Below are 17,001 nucleotides of genomic sequence, written 5' to 3' on the forward strand. Positions count from 1 at the left end.
GAAAACGCCAGCTTCTATAGCCCTTGTGACAGTATTAAAGGGTGGGGGGACAACAACATTATAGTGTCAACACATTCTTCAGCTACTCCATGCCTCTAGACTGAAGTAATTCGAGTTACTAAAATGTATCACTGCAGATAAAGCTACTCTTGAAATTCAAAATGCAAGATATTTGGCAACTCTTTAGGTACGGGTATATATGACAGGATATAAAAGCAGCAAATGGTACACAGTGTATATTAAAACAAACCTTAAACAACTTTGGAGAAGTACTAAAAGAGGTTTTAAGGTGCTTAATTCATTTCTACACTTAAGCATAACTTCATTTATTGGAAAATATGAAATAATGCAAGCCAACATACATAACACTAAAACTTTGCAAAGAGGAAAATAACTTTATTCCAGTGTTAAGTCATAAAACAGTGTGATAAAAATCATACCTTTAACAATTGCTAACCTTTGTGCAAACATTAAGAAACTGCATACTTTCCTATTTGACTAGACATTCAACTGAATGCAAGAACAGGTTTTCAGGATTACTACATGTTCACTGTACAAAAGTGTATTAGAGGAATCAGACCAGGGATTTTAAGAACCCTTACACTGATAAAGGACTCAGCTACCAAAGACCAAATACATTTCTCTATTCTGTGATTCAGACTACTTTAAGACTTCTTCAGTATCAATTCTGCTCAGTCGACAGTGGGAAAACGTAACAAATAAGATAGTTCCTGCATGAATATTTTGATAAATCTTTCCGTTGGCTATCTACCAGCAACAGGATACTGCCGATTAAGTTACACAGTTCATCAATGACTAACACATGGGGGCTGGGAGGGGGGCAGAAAGACAGCTCTTCTCTGGAAACCAGTAATACAGACATCCATTCTTAAGAGTTAAATTACAGTCTTAGGATGCACAGAGACTTTAGGAGCTGAAATGCCACATGCAGTGCAGTAAAACTGTTTCTTGAATGGACTGTATTATGAAGAGAAGGAGGCTGTTCTATACATCTGTGGATTAATCAATCTCCACACTGCCCTACGAGGTAGGTATACATCCCACCCATCTCACAAGAAGAGAACAGGCACCATAGTTTGGCAGCTTGTTACAGTCGTAGCACAAACAGCGCAGGTTTCAGTTTCCTCTTTAACTCACTAACACCAGCTCCTTAGAATCATTAGAGTTGCATAGATTAAAGCCCTTCCACAAAGGAGGGAGAGCCACCAATGACAATATTCAGGAGAAATTCCCATCACCTCTCCTCCCCTCAGCCTCCCGTCTCAAAGAACACCTTAAGGGAGGCGACACAGAAGTAAAAACATGTTTTTAATTCTGCGAAATGAGTACGGCTCTCTGAAATGAGAGCTGGGATGAGACTGCTGAAGTGAAAGCCGCGGTAACTGTGGCGCAGGCCTTTTTGTACCTTGAATCCACAACACTGAGTTCACAATTAAGTCAGAATGTTTTAAAAACCTCTACAGCGTTGTCACTGGCACTGCACGTTCCTCTGAGCACACAGATCCTGAAGGCTCCTCTTTAGGCATGAAATCAAACCGAACCCTGGTGCTGCTCCGGCTGTGAGCATCCCCCGGGGCGCAGCAGCTGGCAGGTGTCCTCCAAACAAGAACAGCAGTGGGGGGACCTAGACCTTTTCAAAATACCCATGCAACTCTGTGCCAAGGAACAATTTTGCTCAACTACGACACAAATTTAAGAGGTATATCCATACCTTTGCACATTTACTAAAATCCAGAATAAAATGCACAACAGAACAAGCTCATGAAAGTTTACAGAACTTAAATATTTATTTTTAAACCATTTAAAACCCCCCTCCAAACACTGAAATAAGCTTCATCTATAAACAGATTTACAAGACTAACAACTACAGAAGCTAGAGGAACACTACAGTTTGTTTCTGTGATGCAGTTATTTTGTAAAGCTTCAAATCAACTGTATTTACAACGTTTGCTGCTTTTACATTTATAAAAATATTTATTTAATCCATAACATTATTGTTTTCAAAAACTATTTCCAGACTTTTTTCTCAGATATAAATTCTAATTGAATTTCAGTTTTATATAGCAGATGAAAGATTTAAACAGAAACATTTTTTTTAAAATTAAAACAAGGAGTTAAAAGTAATTTTTTTTACAGTGTAGGCACCATTGAAAATAATTGTCCTTGGCATATCTAACCACCATCTCTCACAAGTGTCCTTTATATAAAAACGATGTAATGGCAACAATTTGACTAAAAAAATGCAGTATTTACTTGCACACCATTACTTTTTCAATATTTGGCAGATATATTTCAGATTCTTTTAAAATGACTTTTGTGCAAAAACAAAATGTGCAGGTCTGAACCATAAAATAAACACACCCAGCCTTTATCAAAAATAAATTTACACCAACAGTTCCACAGCTAAGTACTGAAAAACAATCCCAGTTCAAAACTTCAGCATAATATACATACTGGGTTGAAAAAGGAAAACAAACCAAAAAAAAAGAAACAAACAAACAAAAAAAAAAAGAAAAAGAAGATATTACCCATCTAGCAGTACCATAAATATATAACTGAAAGCAACTTTATAGTCTTACCTACTTTTTATGAGGAAGGAAAAAAAAAAAAAAAATCACTCCGTACTGCACAGTACTACCTTTTTGTGAAAGAATATCTATAACTCAGTTATTTGCATATTAACTGGTAAATACATATTTAAAATACACTTTCAGAAAATTATAAACAAATTATGTTGATGTACTGTATTTAATGTACTTAAGAACAAAAACGTGTATAAATATCTTACAGGAGAAACAACACCACCACACAGAACGCTGGTGTTACGCTTATACCTGCTTGCGAGGTATGTATCATGCGACGCTCGGCTTCTCTGGCTCCCTTCCACCCAGGCATGTATACTCAGAGGAAAAAAAATTAAATTAAATTAAACTGGACTTCAGATTTTGTCCATTATTGCCAAAAGCCCCACCCCCTCAACTGTATTGCTTTAATTTTCCTACCATGATGAATAAGATTGAATTACTACTTCAAAACCTGTTCTAAAAGGTAATACATGTACTGTACATCAGGATACTCCTGTTGCTACATATCACCTGCAAACTAGTGACATATTGCTCTCAAATGTATATGATCATAGAGCTGCCTAAAATACTGTACCAATTTAGAATTAGAGTAGATACTGTTGCAGGTTTATTTTTCAGGGCATGATAACTATATGCTGGTTGAAGCAGGTGCTACAGCAATACCTTTGCCACTACGTTACACGTTTTGAATATGCTTGTGAAAAAGCTATTTTCTCTGAAGCTTGTTAGTGATTTACAAAAGTTTAACTCATGAATACAAAAGATCTGTACATCCCCATGTACAGAAACAAAATAGCATCAAAATGTACTGTACTTGCACTTCCTATTAACTAAAGTAATGGTTATTTCTAAAAGCAAAACCGCACCTCAACACTTATCAGATTAAACAGGTGAAACTACAATATTAAAAGTTGTTCTTTACAAAATAATTTCCTGAAAATATAAAACCATGTGCACTGCCACAAAATAATTGAGTAGGTTCTTCCAAATCCTCAGTCACCATCAATATGTTGCAAAGATCCAAAAGGCACAAGGAGCTCATGAGCTAAGCACTGCCAAGCTTGAAGTAGTTTGGTGGGTTTCACTGGGTCCATACGAAACAGCAGTCAATTATGTGAAGTTTCTTAGGATGAGTCATTAACAGAAAATCTACAAATAAATAAATAAAGCAAGTAAGAATTTTCTTAATTATGTTTCAGCTTGGCAAACAGCACAACAATGGTCTGTGCATCACTAAACAAGTGCATGCCTTCATCTCAACAGTTCACATGAAAAAAAATAAACAAAACACCTCCCTTCCTCCCTTCAAATCAACAGTCTCAAGGAAACATTCCCTAAGAAGATAAAATGAAGTGACAGGTTCTGCTGCTCCCTTACTTCCTATAAATATATTTATTTAAGATAAAATTGCAGACTAAATTAAAAGCAGCAAAGTGTAATGACTAAAGTAAAAATGCAGCACTAAACAAGCATAAAAAGTGATTGTCACGATTAATTTTAGTCACAATAACCAGAGGTGTTGCATATAACCAACAGAGCTAAAAGTTTAAATTCCTGGATGTAACAGATTTATCACTTATCACAAAAGTTCTACTCAGGTTTCTTTAGCATACGGAGCATTGAAATTCAACCAACCTTTCCTGAATGTAAGCACTTAATTTTAAACTTTTCTTTTAAAATAATTTTTTTTTTTTAAATGCACATAAAAATCCCTTAACTTACTTCTGAAATTTCTCCATAAGTTTCTTCACCATTTTATCTGTGATCCCTGGACACGTTGCTTCTGCCATATTGATGCTTTTCTCAAGTTCCTCAATTGCTTTCTTTCTGCTAGCATTATTTGTGTCTTGCTGTTTAAGCTGAGTAATAGACCGAAACAGATAAAGCTTACAAAATTTGTCAAACACTTGGGTAATATTTTCAAAAGGGTTTTTAAATTAAGACTTACCTCAGCAAACACAGGGGTGATTATCATTGTTAAACAACTCAGGGTTTTAACAAGATCTTGATCCTAAAAATTGTCAAATGTAGGTTATTTTCATATATTCCCATACAGCATGTAAGCTGACCTAACATAGCATACGTGGTTTTGAAAGTTCAGCTGTATTCAAAAAAAGTCCCTGATAGATAATCACAAAACAATGAAGCATATAGTACGTCAATACATGGCCCATGCTATGGAAATAGATGCCTGATGACATTGCTGAAACAGTGTCATACGTTGTCACAGTTCTGTTCTGCCTCTGCTTAATATTATACGAACCTTTAAAATTCACATCCCTACGAACAGGTACTGATCTATTACTATGTGGTATCTTTTGCAACTGAGGCTGACATTAGCATAGGAAATTATCACTAACACGCTTTTGAATTACAAAAAGACAGTTAACTCTTATGAAAAAAATAATTACTAGTACTTGTGAACATGCTCCTTACAAGAGCTTCACAGCCAGCACTTTAAAGAAGGATTCTTCAGACTGTACATACCGTCCCATTCTGCAGCTTCTTTGCATCTGGTTTCTTTCGAACTGTTGTAAAACTCCACTCAGGATGAGAGTTATTTTCTTTGTTACTTGACTCCCTGAAGAAAAAGGATACCATCTACATAACACTAGCCACAACATAATGCTGAGCAGCACAGGTAACACAAATACATAATAAGCCTATTTGTATTAGTTCATTATACCTTAAAACTAAGAGCCTGCACTGAAACTTTAACTGAACTTTAAAAAACACAGACTTCAGTGACTGAGTGAGTTAAAGTTCGATCAAAGCAAAGAGATGTACCCACAACGCTTACCTTCTCCCGAGGATTCCCATTTAAAACAGTTATCTGATATCCACGAAAAAAAAGAGACTTACAGACTGTATGTTGTTCCACAGGCATTGTGCAAACTTCTTCATGCACCTCAACCTTGCTCTGCAATATTTCTAATTGTGTTGCATTCTTTTTGGTATAACCACTAACCTGAGTCTAGGGAATATATAGCACTTAAACAGAACTGAAATTGAGTTTGAAGAGAGAAAGTTTAAAAGAGAAAGACTGCATAGCTTGATTTATGCATTGGTCTTTAGGTTCAAACAGAGGCTTCCCTTTGAAAGCCCAGAGCTAATGCAAAACAAACAGAATAAAGACAGTTACATAGAAGAGGAGCGAGTTATATACATAAACTGCAACACACATGCTTCAGTAACGTTCAAAAAAAAAATAAAAATAAAAAAGCCCACCAAAAAACTCGGACTAAACTGTGAAAGTGAACTTACGAATCAGAACCATCGGAATCAGATTCATCACTACTGTGCCCCTCTGCCTTCCACCTCTTAAACCTATCAATGAGTTCTGTCAGATATGAAGTCTTCTTGGCGTTTTTCATAATAAATTTGTGCTTCAGAAGTTCTTTTGCTGTAGGGCGCTGTAAGAAACGTTTTAAATATTTAACCTTAGAGTAACATATTGTTATTTTATATGTTAGTAGGGGAGATTTAGTATGACAACCGACTTCCAGACCTAACTTGTACAGTATCAGGAATTTAGTGCAAACAGGAAGTCAAGAAAAGCCAGTAAGTCACATTTACATGCACTCTAAAAATATGATCAAGTTGCATAGAGACTATACTGCTTATTCTTCTACGTTAAAAAAGTACACACCCAGGAAAATGACTAATCAAAATTCTCCAATGCAACGTTTCCTTATAAGCAGAATTCAAACAGTAAAAGTTCTGTTGGAGAAAAGATTTAAGATTCTCTCTTCAGTTCAAGGAAAGATTTAAGATTCTCTCTTCTGTTCAGGCTTCTCTCTTCTGACATAATCCCAGGTTAACATACACCTTCGGAAGCTGCCTCTGGCATCATCATTTCTTTGGTCATCCCCCTCCTCCTTTCATTATTTTAAACTAAAGAGACTCGGATGGGAAAACAGACACTAAAAAAAGCACTGCTACCACTTACAGTGGAAAGTATAGTCTTTAAAGTTATTTGAATTGACTATGATGCACTAGAAAGTAAAAAACAAAACAAACAATAGCCCCCAAAACAAAGAAAAAAGCCCATCTACACACACACACACACACACACACATATATATATCTACTCACAAACGTTGGGTCCTTATTCAGGCATGCATCAATGAATTCTTTAAAAGGTTTACTGAATTCTCCTAACAAAGTTGGAGGATTGTTTTTCGGAATCAGAAACAGAACTCTCATCGGATGCATATCCGAGTTGGGTGGCTCCCCTTTAGCTAGTTCAATAGCAGTGATGCCCAGTGACCAGATGTCAGCCTGAGAAAGGGAAAAGTTTATTTTAGTACAAAGCTAAGGGCTATCATGACAAAGTATTTAATAACCAAAAGCTTCCTATATACCACCCCACAAACTTAATGTTGGTTTAAGTGGATGAGGCACAAAGATTCTTTTTTTAACAATCTGATTCAATGCGTCTTTAGTAACTTTGGAAAACGTATACACCATCATTAGTTCTCCTACAATGTTAACTGTGTACCTAAAGACATATGCCTTTGGAAAAAGCTTCAGAAACATTATATGGAAAAAAACATATGAAGATTAATGAACTATGAACTGCTGTGAATTTCTTAAGTGTAATTCAGTTTTTGTTTAGATAGCAAAACTGCATGCTGATATTACTTTAAACTACATATGCACCAAAGTATCCAACCTTGTTCTGACACCTCACTTTGTAAAGGAACAAGGCAGAGGAGTCAACCAAATCCAGTAAGCGATCGCTCAATTTCTTCTCCAGCAGACTACCTAAGGAATTTAGCTTGGAAATGATCAACTCCAGTTAGACCTGAAACATCAAATTCCTGAAGGGTCCGAAACCTCAGTTTTACTGTGTAAGTTTCTGAAGAACGGCAGAAGTGAAGATACTTATTTCAACAGATAATAAACAATGCAAACAAGATTGCCCTTGCATCGCAATGTGTTAGGAATTGTGAATTAGAAAAGAATTTCACGACTGAAACAGTTGACTACGCATAGCACAGAAGTCATAACCCTTGTTTAACTTAGGCAGCGTTGGTTACAAGTTGCGTCTCGTCAATATTCCTTTCTTATTAAAATATTTGTATTTAGTATTGATGAATTAAACTAGCTTATTGTATAGTAATGAAATATCTTGACCGACAATTGTACTTAGGACCAAAATATTTTGAAAGAAGGGGCAGCGCTTGTAAATCTCTGCCATTATAAAAAAAAAGTATATGCATTTCCATTTTATTTTCTGACATTCTGAACTGGAGAGAGAAGGAAAAAGGTTAAAATTAAGTCCGGATGCCAAAACACTTATCAGTATTAATCTGGAAATAAAAAAGGCAAACCATCCAACAGTCACGTGTCCTACCTAAAGGCATGTATTTTCAGTGCTTTCCACCAGCCTTTGGCAGAGAAAGAAAGTAAGGGAAGAGGACATGGCTCTTGCAACTCATTGAGAAGATAAGGAAAGCAGGAGATTGGGTTGCTGGCAGAATGTGAATGAAGGAGCGGTACAGTTAATTTACATAGGGCAAGGACAAAAGGAATCATTTTCACTTGGACTAGACAATAAGCATTTTTAAAACAAGGTAGAGTGCCTTCTTGAAATGTCCCAGAGAGAGCATTATAGTTGCACCCCAAACCCTGAACATGAAAACGACTACTGCGCACACACGCTCCTTCTTATCAGCAAGAACCCCTGCGACACACACGTAAATTCATTCAACTTTGACACTGGCTAAACTGACTGACAGCAGGTTTTGGAAACGAAACGACGTATTAGAGTCCAACACTTACTGACAGGTACACAGAGAAATCCTAAGACTAGGTTTAATCTCACATTGCTGTCTAAAACATAGCTACAGAAACCTGGCTTATGTAACATCTAGCAGAAAGAGACAGGCAACTCAGAATGGTAGTCATTCAACCTCTCTTCCGAAACTAGATAGGAAGCCTAGAAGGCCAGCTTAAAGTTGGCAACTACATTAAAAGAAAAGTAATTTTTAATGATGTGAATCTTACCCTTTGAAAGGGGAGAGAATAGGACAAAATTTCAGCCATCTGAGCTTTAAATAGGCTGACAACTTCTGGTGGTATGCTCGTTTGTGAGCTCGTTTGAATTTGAACAGGAAACACTGACTTGAAATTAAAAAACAAAAACAAATCCACAACGCTTTGAGAGCACTCGGAGCTTCTCTGAAAGAATCTTAACTTGAAAGCATCCAATTTACTAGACGAGTTTTCATGGGTCTCACACACAACTAGCGGCATGCAATTACAGCATAAAAACAATTATACTTTTAATTTTCTCATTCAAAACTCCGTAATTTGAAATCTATTTTGTCAGTACTCAGAACCAGAAAGACAAAAAACAAAACTACTTCTGTTGGAGCTACAGGAATAAAAGGAAAGATTTTCTACTATGACACTTACTTTTGAGTCATACGCTGATTGCTGAATAACTTCAGGGGCCATCCAAAATGGAGTTCCAACAAAGGTATTCCTCTTAATTTGTGTATCTGTTAGCTGCCCAGCAACTCCAAAATCAGCAAGCTTAACATCTCCTTGTTCTGATAACAAGACATTGGCAGCTGCCAAACGAAAGTAATGCAATACCCAATTTAGAATACGGCTCCTACTGTTTTTAGGACTTTTGTAACTAAGTCACATTTAGAGGGTTACGCACCTTTTATATCCCTGTGAATTTTCTTCTCTGAGTGTAGGTAGTCAAGACCTTTCAAGATTTCCTTTAGCATAGTAGCAATCTGGAATTCATCAAACGGGCCAGCTCGCAGCTTTAGATGACAACACATGTCAATTAAAACTTAAACTTGAAACATTTTTTACTGTAAAAAACTTAATAGAATTCATAAAAATGAAGATTCAATAGTCTCCCAGAAACAGGTGTCATAGGAATCATCTTTATGTCTCCTTTATTGATAATACACTGAAAATGCTGTTAAGATTCTTTTTCTTATGTATACAATAGGCACTCCCCTCACCATGCAGTCCACACGAAAAGCTAGTTAACTTTCCAAGAAGTTCTAGTTTTCCAAAGCCTGCACACAGAGTTGTGCATTTTAGATTGTCAATCATGAAACTCAAGTTTATTTCAAAATAAGTGAATCTATTGACTGTGTGTGTGTTTACAATTTAACAATCTACTGTTTTTTCATGTTCCAGCATTTTTGACTCTATACTTGTTCTTCATTTAGAATATAACGTACTACTGTAAAGCTCCTTGTATGGAGGAAGTGTAAAGCTAGAAAGCAGACAAAGCTACCTAAACAAAAATAATTAAGGTGTGTGATTCTGCTGAAAAAAAAAAAAAAAAAAACCACACACCTAAACACCAAAAAAAAAAAAACCTCACAAACACATCACACAGTAAGGAAACAGAAAGAACATCAGGGAGCTATCAAGCCAATGAGGCAAAAATTAAGTTTTTATCCTCCTAAAGGAGGACCGAAACCAGAGAACACTACTGAAAGCTATCTATTTCTGACACTCTACAGAAGACTATAAAACTATATGAAAATGTTACCAAAGAATAAACTATCTCACAGCCACTTCTCCAAAAAGACTAAGTTCCAAAGCTACAAACTACCACACGCTGTGCGCAATTACTATGCCTTTGCATTCCTAGAGCTGAGCTGACGTGATGAAATTTCACAAAGAAGTTTGAACAGATTTGTGAAGTTAAGTACATACTTAAATCTTTGCAGACAGGACCACTGGTAGCTACGGTACAGTTAACATTATTCTGTAATACTGAAGACATGGTATATTTTATTCCAGAGTCACACAAAGACTGAGTTATATTATCTTACAGGAAAGGGTGGGTCTAAGCTTTACAGCTGAAGCAGAGCTGTACTGAAAGCAGGGGGAAACCACATCCACAGACAGTACAAGAGCACAGTGATCTGTATAAGCTGCATCCTTCATGAATGCTACATTCTCCTAAGTAAAAGGCACTTTCATGTTTAACTGTAAATATCTGAAAATGGAAAAGCCAACACCTTTTAGCCAGTTAAAATTAACAGTACTCTGAGCACACACAACATTCTTGAAACCCAGTCCCTAAGGGAACATCTGAATTTAAGCGCAATGAATATTCTGCTTCGGGGGGAGGGAGGGAAGAGATGGCAAGAACAGTACTTCTCCTCATACTAAAAATCCCAGTTTGCCTTCCCTTTGACCGAGAACGCATGGACACTTCCTAGTGCTTAAGAGACAACAAGTTAAAAAAAAAAAAAAAACAAATGTCAACTCAATGTGAGGAAAAATATATCAGTGCCAAAAAGTGTAAGTTTGTATGGTAGTTCTGTTATAACACCAGCAGCCTCCAGAGATTGGATTTTATAAAGAGATATGAATGTACAATGAAGTAAGTTTTACTACTGGTACTTAAAATGCAAAATTCATATACTTACAAGGTCTAAGGCTGATCCTCCACCCAAGTATTCCATTATTATCCATAGCTTTGTGCCCTGAAAAAGAAGGCATAAGCTGTTAGAAGTCCCAGTGTACCTTGGAAAAGAAAGCATCTCAATGGACTACCAGGATACTGTTAGGAGAATGCAAATTGAGAGCCTCATTTATCATCAAGTTCCATCTAATTACTGCTTGTAGAATGATCACATAGCTCCTGTGCAAGAAACCTAGGTATCAACAAAAGTTTGACTTCTATATGAGAAAACATACTAATCGTTTTAAGTAGTAGTTTTAAGTTTAAAGTAAATCAGTGGTGTTTCTAAGACTAGTTGTAATGAGACACACAGACTCTTAATTCCAGCTATTGGTGATACAGATGCAGCACAATTTTTAATATATATATGGAACAAAATTCATAAATATCTACAAAGTTAGAACAATCAACTTACACTGTATCATGAAGAATGAAACAGGCTATTAAGTAACTGAAATTCTTGTGTGATTTTTACTCAAATGAAACTTTCCTGTAAGATGACCACACACACACACTCTCACTCTTGTATCCTGGCTGATCAAAACTACACAGCAGAACTTAAAATTCCTAAAACAAAACAAAAAAACCAAAAAACCCACCCACCCACCCACCCACCAAGATGGCACCTCTCTTCAAAAACAACAGAAAGATAAAGAAAAATGGATGCAGCTGTTAAATTCCTCTTCATCTACAAGGTAATTGAGCAAGTGCCTATCTAACACGCCCCCAAGCTCCAACTTAAGTTGTCAGATCCTGCAAAAAGTGAGAATTCACAGACCTTGAACGTGCTCGTGCCTAAAGACTTATGTCCTACCATAAAAAACACCTGTTACCACAGGGGCAGCTCCAATGTTGAGACACAAAGCAGCACCATAAAACACCAACTGGAGAAACAGCATTACTGGATCTGGAATCCTATGAAAACATTCAGTTTTCCTAAGCTTCCAGATCAGAGGTTCCAAACCAGCTATCAAAAGGTCAAAGACAAGAACAATACAATTAAATAAGAAGTAAGATTTAAAAAGATCTATCTTGCAGGGTTTCTTTGCATTTCTACTAGTATTGCAAAGTATATATTCCTTCACTATGCGCTATCTGAATCTTCATTCCTGTTGGGAAAAAGGAAACAGGAACGCGTAGAGCTTCTGCACTTTCATTGCTGAGGTGTCTCATCTACGCTGCTAGAATACTAGAATTGACAAGTTCTTCTACCATTGATTTCTAGAAGCTGACTTTGCCCTTAGTGTGCAGCTGAAAAAGGTGGCTGGTTCATATCAACAACACGGAAAGATCTGGTACCAGATCTACAAAGCACATGTTTCTAAGCGGGGATCTTCTGCTATTTGCTTCCCACAGTCCCCTCACATTTCAGAATTAGAAACTTGGATTTCAACCTACAGACTACCACGCTAAGAAATCCTGGGAAGAAAAACACACCTCTGTCTGAAATAAAAATCAGTTATTAAAAATAAACCAAACCAGAACTGGCAAAGTCATACCTACTGTTTAAGCCTCCAGAAAATAATTTATAGTGCTCGTTCCTTGTAACGGTGCACAAGCTTATGACAGAACTACTTTTCCAAGCCTCTTTCATTCTACATTGTATTCTCTCCTACTCCGTTTCCTGACAAGCGAGAGAAATCTGAAAGGAAACTCAACAAGCAAATAAAGGTGCAGTTTTTGAGTGTACCACATCCAATTATCTCAACAAAGTGTAGTCTGTTGGATTTATACTGAATATAAGAAACACACCATTTATGAGAGTCTATTCCAATATTATGAGATCAGCAGGGAAGGGCTGGCTAATTTTAGCAGGTTTTTATAAAGCCCAACTTTGTCAGCTGAGAAAACCTGCAAGGAACTCTCGTTTCAGGCAAACATTGTGGTTACCAGACATGCTTGGAAGATTTGACGATTACTTGAAAACAGTATAGGGTGAACATGAATAAGCACTGTGTTTCTGAAATAATGTCTCAAAGAAACTGCCATTATCCAGTGTAACTGGGTGTGTATATTTTCTAGCTAGGCATGTACAACCCTTTTCCTAGCTATTTTAGGTCAATCTAGTATAAATAGACAGCGTGGAACACAAACAGTATCTTTGCATGTTCTCAAAGCCCTGCTGCACAAAGTGCTGTTTAATTTGGATGGAAGTCTCTGGATGCTACTATAAGGTTATCCATATTAATATTTGAATAATTGAGAGTAACTCAAGCTCATTTTAATTGCAAGAGACAAAAGGGTAAGCCCAGGTGGCTGTAACAGTTACAGACATAAAAATTAAATTTCTAGTCCAAAGGCACAAACAGGGAAAATAATCATGACATTCTAGTCTCCAAGAGAAGCGCTCTCTGTTGGATCACACTGGAAAAATACAGCTCGGGGACTTACCAAACTTCACAAATTTGTGTAACCAAAACGTGCCAGAACTAGGGTAGCTTTTAATACTTTTAACCTCTTTCTTGCGTGAACTGATAAGACAATAATATTGACATTTTTACAAGTCATAGACTTGAGGAAAAAACTCACTTTAGCAATTCTAATTTAAATCGCACTGCTACATTGCTATGCACTATCACTTTGAAAGGTACTCACCACAGTCAGCCTTTTATTTACTAAGGTATGTTAATGCCAACAGAAGTACAATGCTGGATGACAAGAGAAAATTAGATGCTGACCTACCACAAATATAAACAACATCTACATTAGAATTTAAATTATTTTACATCTACAGAAGTTCCATTAATACAGCTGTAAGCTCGTACAGTTATACCTTTATATAGCGTCTTTCACAAATGCCCCAAGTCCTTTACTACCCTACACAAATGCATGTATTACACTGCATGCTTTGACTATACGGTCATACATTACCTACCAATATGTTAAGGAGATGCTACGGATCTTACCAGATACCCAATGAAAATTTAAGAGGAAAAAACTTAATTAAAATAGAAAAGTTCTAAGATTCATTCAGTGAGAAGCTCCTCTTCTACCCCCAAATTCAAGAGAAATAAGTGCCCCAAAATACAAATATAGGGTTTTTTGGGTTTGTTTTGCATCGCTGTTTGTGTCACAACAAGGAAAAAACTGGAATCGGCTTCATCTCAAGAAGCTCTAAGGAAGTGGACTTTGCCGTCTTGTACCAGTGATAATATTTTTGAAGAGTAAAATAACTAATAACATACAAATAACACTGCACTGTCAGGTACAGTATTTGGAGACTGGCTGTATTTTTTAAAATCCATGTTGACTAGACAGATGCACAAACTGCAGCTAATGAACAGTCAGGCCACAGAATATAAGAATATCTTCTAGGAAGTCCGTGGAGCTGACTAAGTTACAAATTGGTAAGGCAAGTAATTGAAATAAAGACACCCTTCCTTCCCCGCTTTTCAGCTTCTGCTTTGCGGTAAGGAGTTATCTGGAAGAGCCTGGGTGCAGCTGGTAAGGGCAAGGCTTCCTAAGACCAGGCCACTCCATCCCATCAACTTAACAAATATGCTATCTTACAGGAGGAAGAAAACTGAAACTGACCAAAAATGACAAATAACTGCAATCTGCTTATTCAAAGTTTTATTAAAATTAAAGAGCAAAAGCTACAAGAGAAAATGTGCAGTTACAGTTCAACAGGATGAACTGAAGCACACACAAAAATTAGAAGCAAACATGGTCTCAGCAGCAGCTATTTCTTTCATCTTTAATGCAAAGCCATTTTCATCAGAAACTGCCTCTTTGAAGTAAAAGCCACCCCATTTTATAGGTTTTACTAGCAGCAGCTTGCAAATACCGTTTAGAGACTAAAACCAGATCTGGACACTCAACTAAAATGAATCAGTAAGTATTTTCAGGCAACCTGAAATGCCTCTGCACTGATGGTTTGCTTTGGTCTAGCCAGGGAAATACTGTGTCTTTTTGATTTAAGCAGTGCAAAACTCCAAAGTATTTCTAATATCCTTCCTAGAGCTTCAGAGAAAGCTATAGAGATGATTAGTGCATTTTAGTAAACTATTTCTATTCCATACGCACGATCTGAAAGAGGGCAGACTGGTTCAACTCCTTATCTTTTAACACTCTAAAAGATGCCCATCTGTTCATACCTTTCACTAGCCAAAACCTAGACACTTATTTTCCATTAGGGAGTTCAGAGCAGTCTACAACAGTCCGTTTTGCATTCTGATAAATAAAGATGGATGCAAAGGGAAAAAGAAAACTGATCTTTCACATTTTTAGATACCTTCTAGTTACCATATACTTATGCTCTTTGTAGCCTCTACTTTAAAAGGTATTTCTAGGAATAATCTCAGTATCTTTACGTATAAAACGAATTATTCATCAGCAGACCTATCTGACTATTTGACTTCTTAATCTATTGCCTATTGCCTTAAATGCAATAAGATGTCTTAATTTTTAGACTGTAGTGTCAACGTTCTTTAGCCTTTAATTATAAAGTCATTTGGTGCACAACTCTATAAAATTTCACTGTTTCCAAGACTTGTCTACAGTATGTAGCAGAACTAATTCCTGAATGAAATACTACACAATTGAATGCTCAACAGGCTGACAGGCACTCTCAGAACAATAGCTGACAGAAAGTTAAAAGCTATAGCAATTAAGTAACAAAAAAAAAAAAAAAAGTAGACAGATACAACCCTCAAAACACCTGTTATTACTAAAATGAAAAGAAGGCAGCATAAAAGATTCTTTGCACATTTAACAAAGCTAATACACTCTTTCCCTTGAGTGATCTCAAGCTGCAAGGTCTAATATTAGTTGCCAGGGATAAAAATCAAGCCTAAAGGAAAAAAATAAAAAATTAAGCCTCCTAAGCTACTTAGTCATTTTATTTATTTATTTTTAATTACAGAACTAAAAGTAACTCATTTATTTGTGGATATTCTATTCATTTACTTGGGGAACAGCAGGCAGTAGAATTACCTACCATGCTAGTCAGAGAGGAAAAACACTCCTGTGACCTAAAACTTTTTTCTGAAGGAATTTCTTGAAGGAACCAGACAGCAGCCAAAACTCCATAAAAACCTCCCCACAATTCACACAGAGAAGTTTTCTTCCCCAAAGAGTATTAGACATGTGAAAAGTAAACAAGAGATCAACATTAACCTTTCAGAATTTATCTCGTTAGAACAGAAATCGAAAGAACTCAAACAGTGGTGAGGAAAGTAACATGGTATTAGCATGTTCCTATATTTGCCAGGAATTTTTAAAAATTAAATAACCCTAACCAAGAGCTGAAAGCTTTACAGCACTGACAGAATAACTAAGCTTACACATCTTAGAAAAGAAAGAAAGAAAGAAAGAAAGAAAGAAAGAGAAAAGAGTGAAAGACATGCATAACAATGCCAAAGATTAACTACTGTGCAAAACTGCAGTTTATGTGGAACTGGAGATTTGGAATACCTTTTTGCTTTCAGTACTTATGTTGCTGTAATAACAAAAAGACAATTTTCTCAACAAATTCAATTCATGGCTTATAAAGCTTTTTCAGTCTAACAAATCAGGAACCCCCCCAATTCATAGCTGCTGAAACCTATGTTTAAATCTGAAATGTAGTAAAACTAATTACCTCGACCTATTTGTGATATAGGGAAAACATTTGGTCTTCTACAGCTCAAAGGTAAGAGGATGGATAGCCAGGAGAGTAATATTTAGGAGTCAGCTCATCACAGGTAAATAAATAACTGTAAAGAAGACTGATCGCTTTCGGGTCTGCAATACCACTGGTGCACCACTGCAGCGAAGCATTCCTAGCTGAATTCAAAGTCAGTTTGAAAAGAACCAGCTTGGTCTAACATACTATGATACCAGGAAGCAAATTCTCAGAGCTATATTGCAAAAATAAGTAAGTAAAATCCCACTGACTGAAACCAATAAAGATATGGAGACATGGGACATGAGTGACAACCTATGGGTTCACTTCAG

The 17,001-nt window shown here is 36.4% G+C and overlaps 1 protein-coding gene across 1 annotated transcript in view; it reads right to left on the reverse strand.

Annotated features, from left to right (window-relative positions):
* Positions 1-1,783: 1,783 nt before the first annotated feature.
* Positions 1,784-17,001, reverse strand: part of STK26 (serine/threonine kinase 26) — a 33,365-nt gene continuing 18,147 nt past the window's right edge. Inside the window, exons 4-12 of the mRNA XM_068956911.1 lie at positions 11,030-11,086; positions 9,283-9,391; positions 9,030-9,187; positions 6,702-6,887; positions 5,871-6,019; positions 5,094-5,187; positions 4,555-4,617; positions 4,329-4,465; positions 1,784-3,755 (exon numbers count right to left, since the gene is read on the reverse strand). Of these exons, the coding sequence (XP_068813012.1) occupies positions 3,731-3,755; positions 4,329-4,465; positions 4,555-4,617; positions 5,094-5,187; positions 5,871-6,019; positions 6,702-6,887; positions 9,030-9,187; positions 9,283-9,391; positions 11,030-11,086 (978 nt within the window). The 3' untranslated portion in view covers positions 1,784-3,730. The remainder of the gene's footprint in view (positions 3,756-4,328; positions 4,466-4,554; positions 4,618-5,093; positions 5,188-5,870; positions 6,020-6,701; positions 6,888-9,029; positions 9,188-9,282; positions 9,392-11,029; positions 11,087-17,001) is intronic.

This window comes from Struthio camelus, chromosome 11 (assembly GCF_040807025.1).
Source record: "Struthio camelus isolate bStrCam1 chromosome 11, bStrCam1.hap1, whole genome shotgun sequence".
NCBI lineage: Eukaryota > Metazoa > Chordata > Aves > Struthioniformes > Struthionidae > Struthio > Struthio camelus.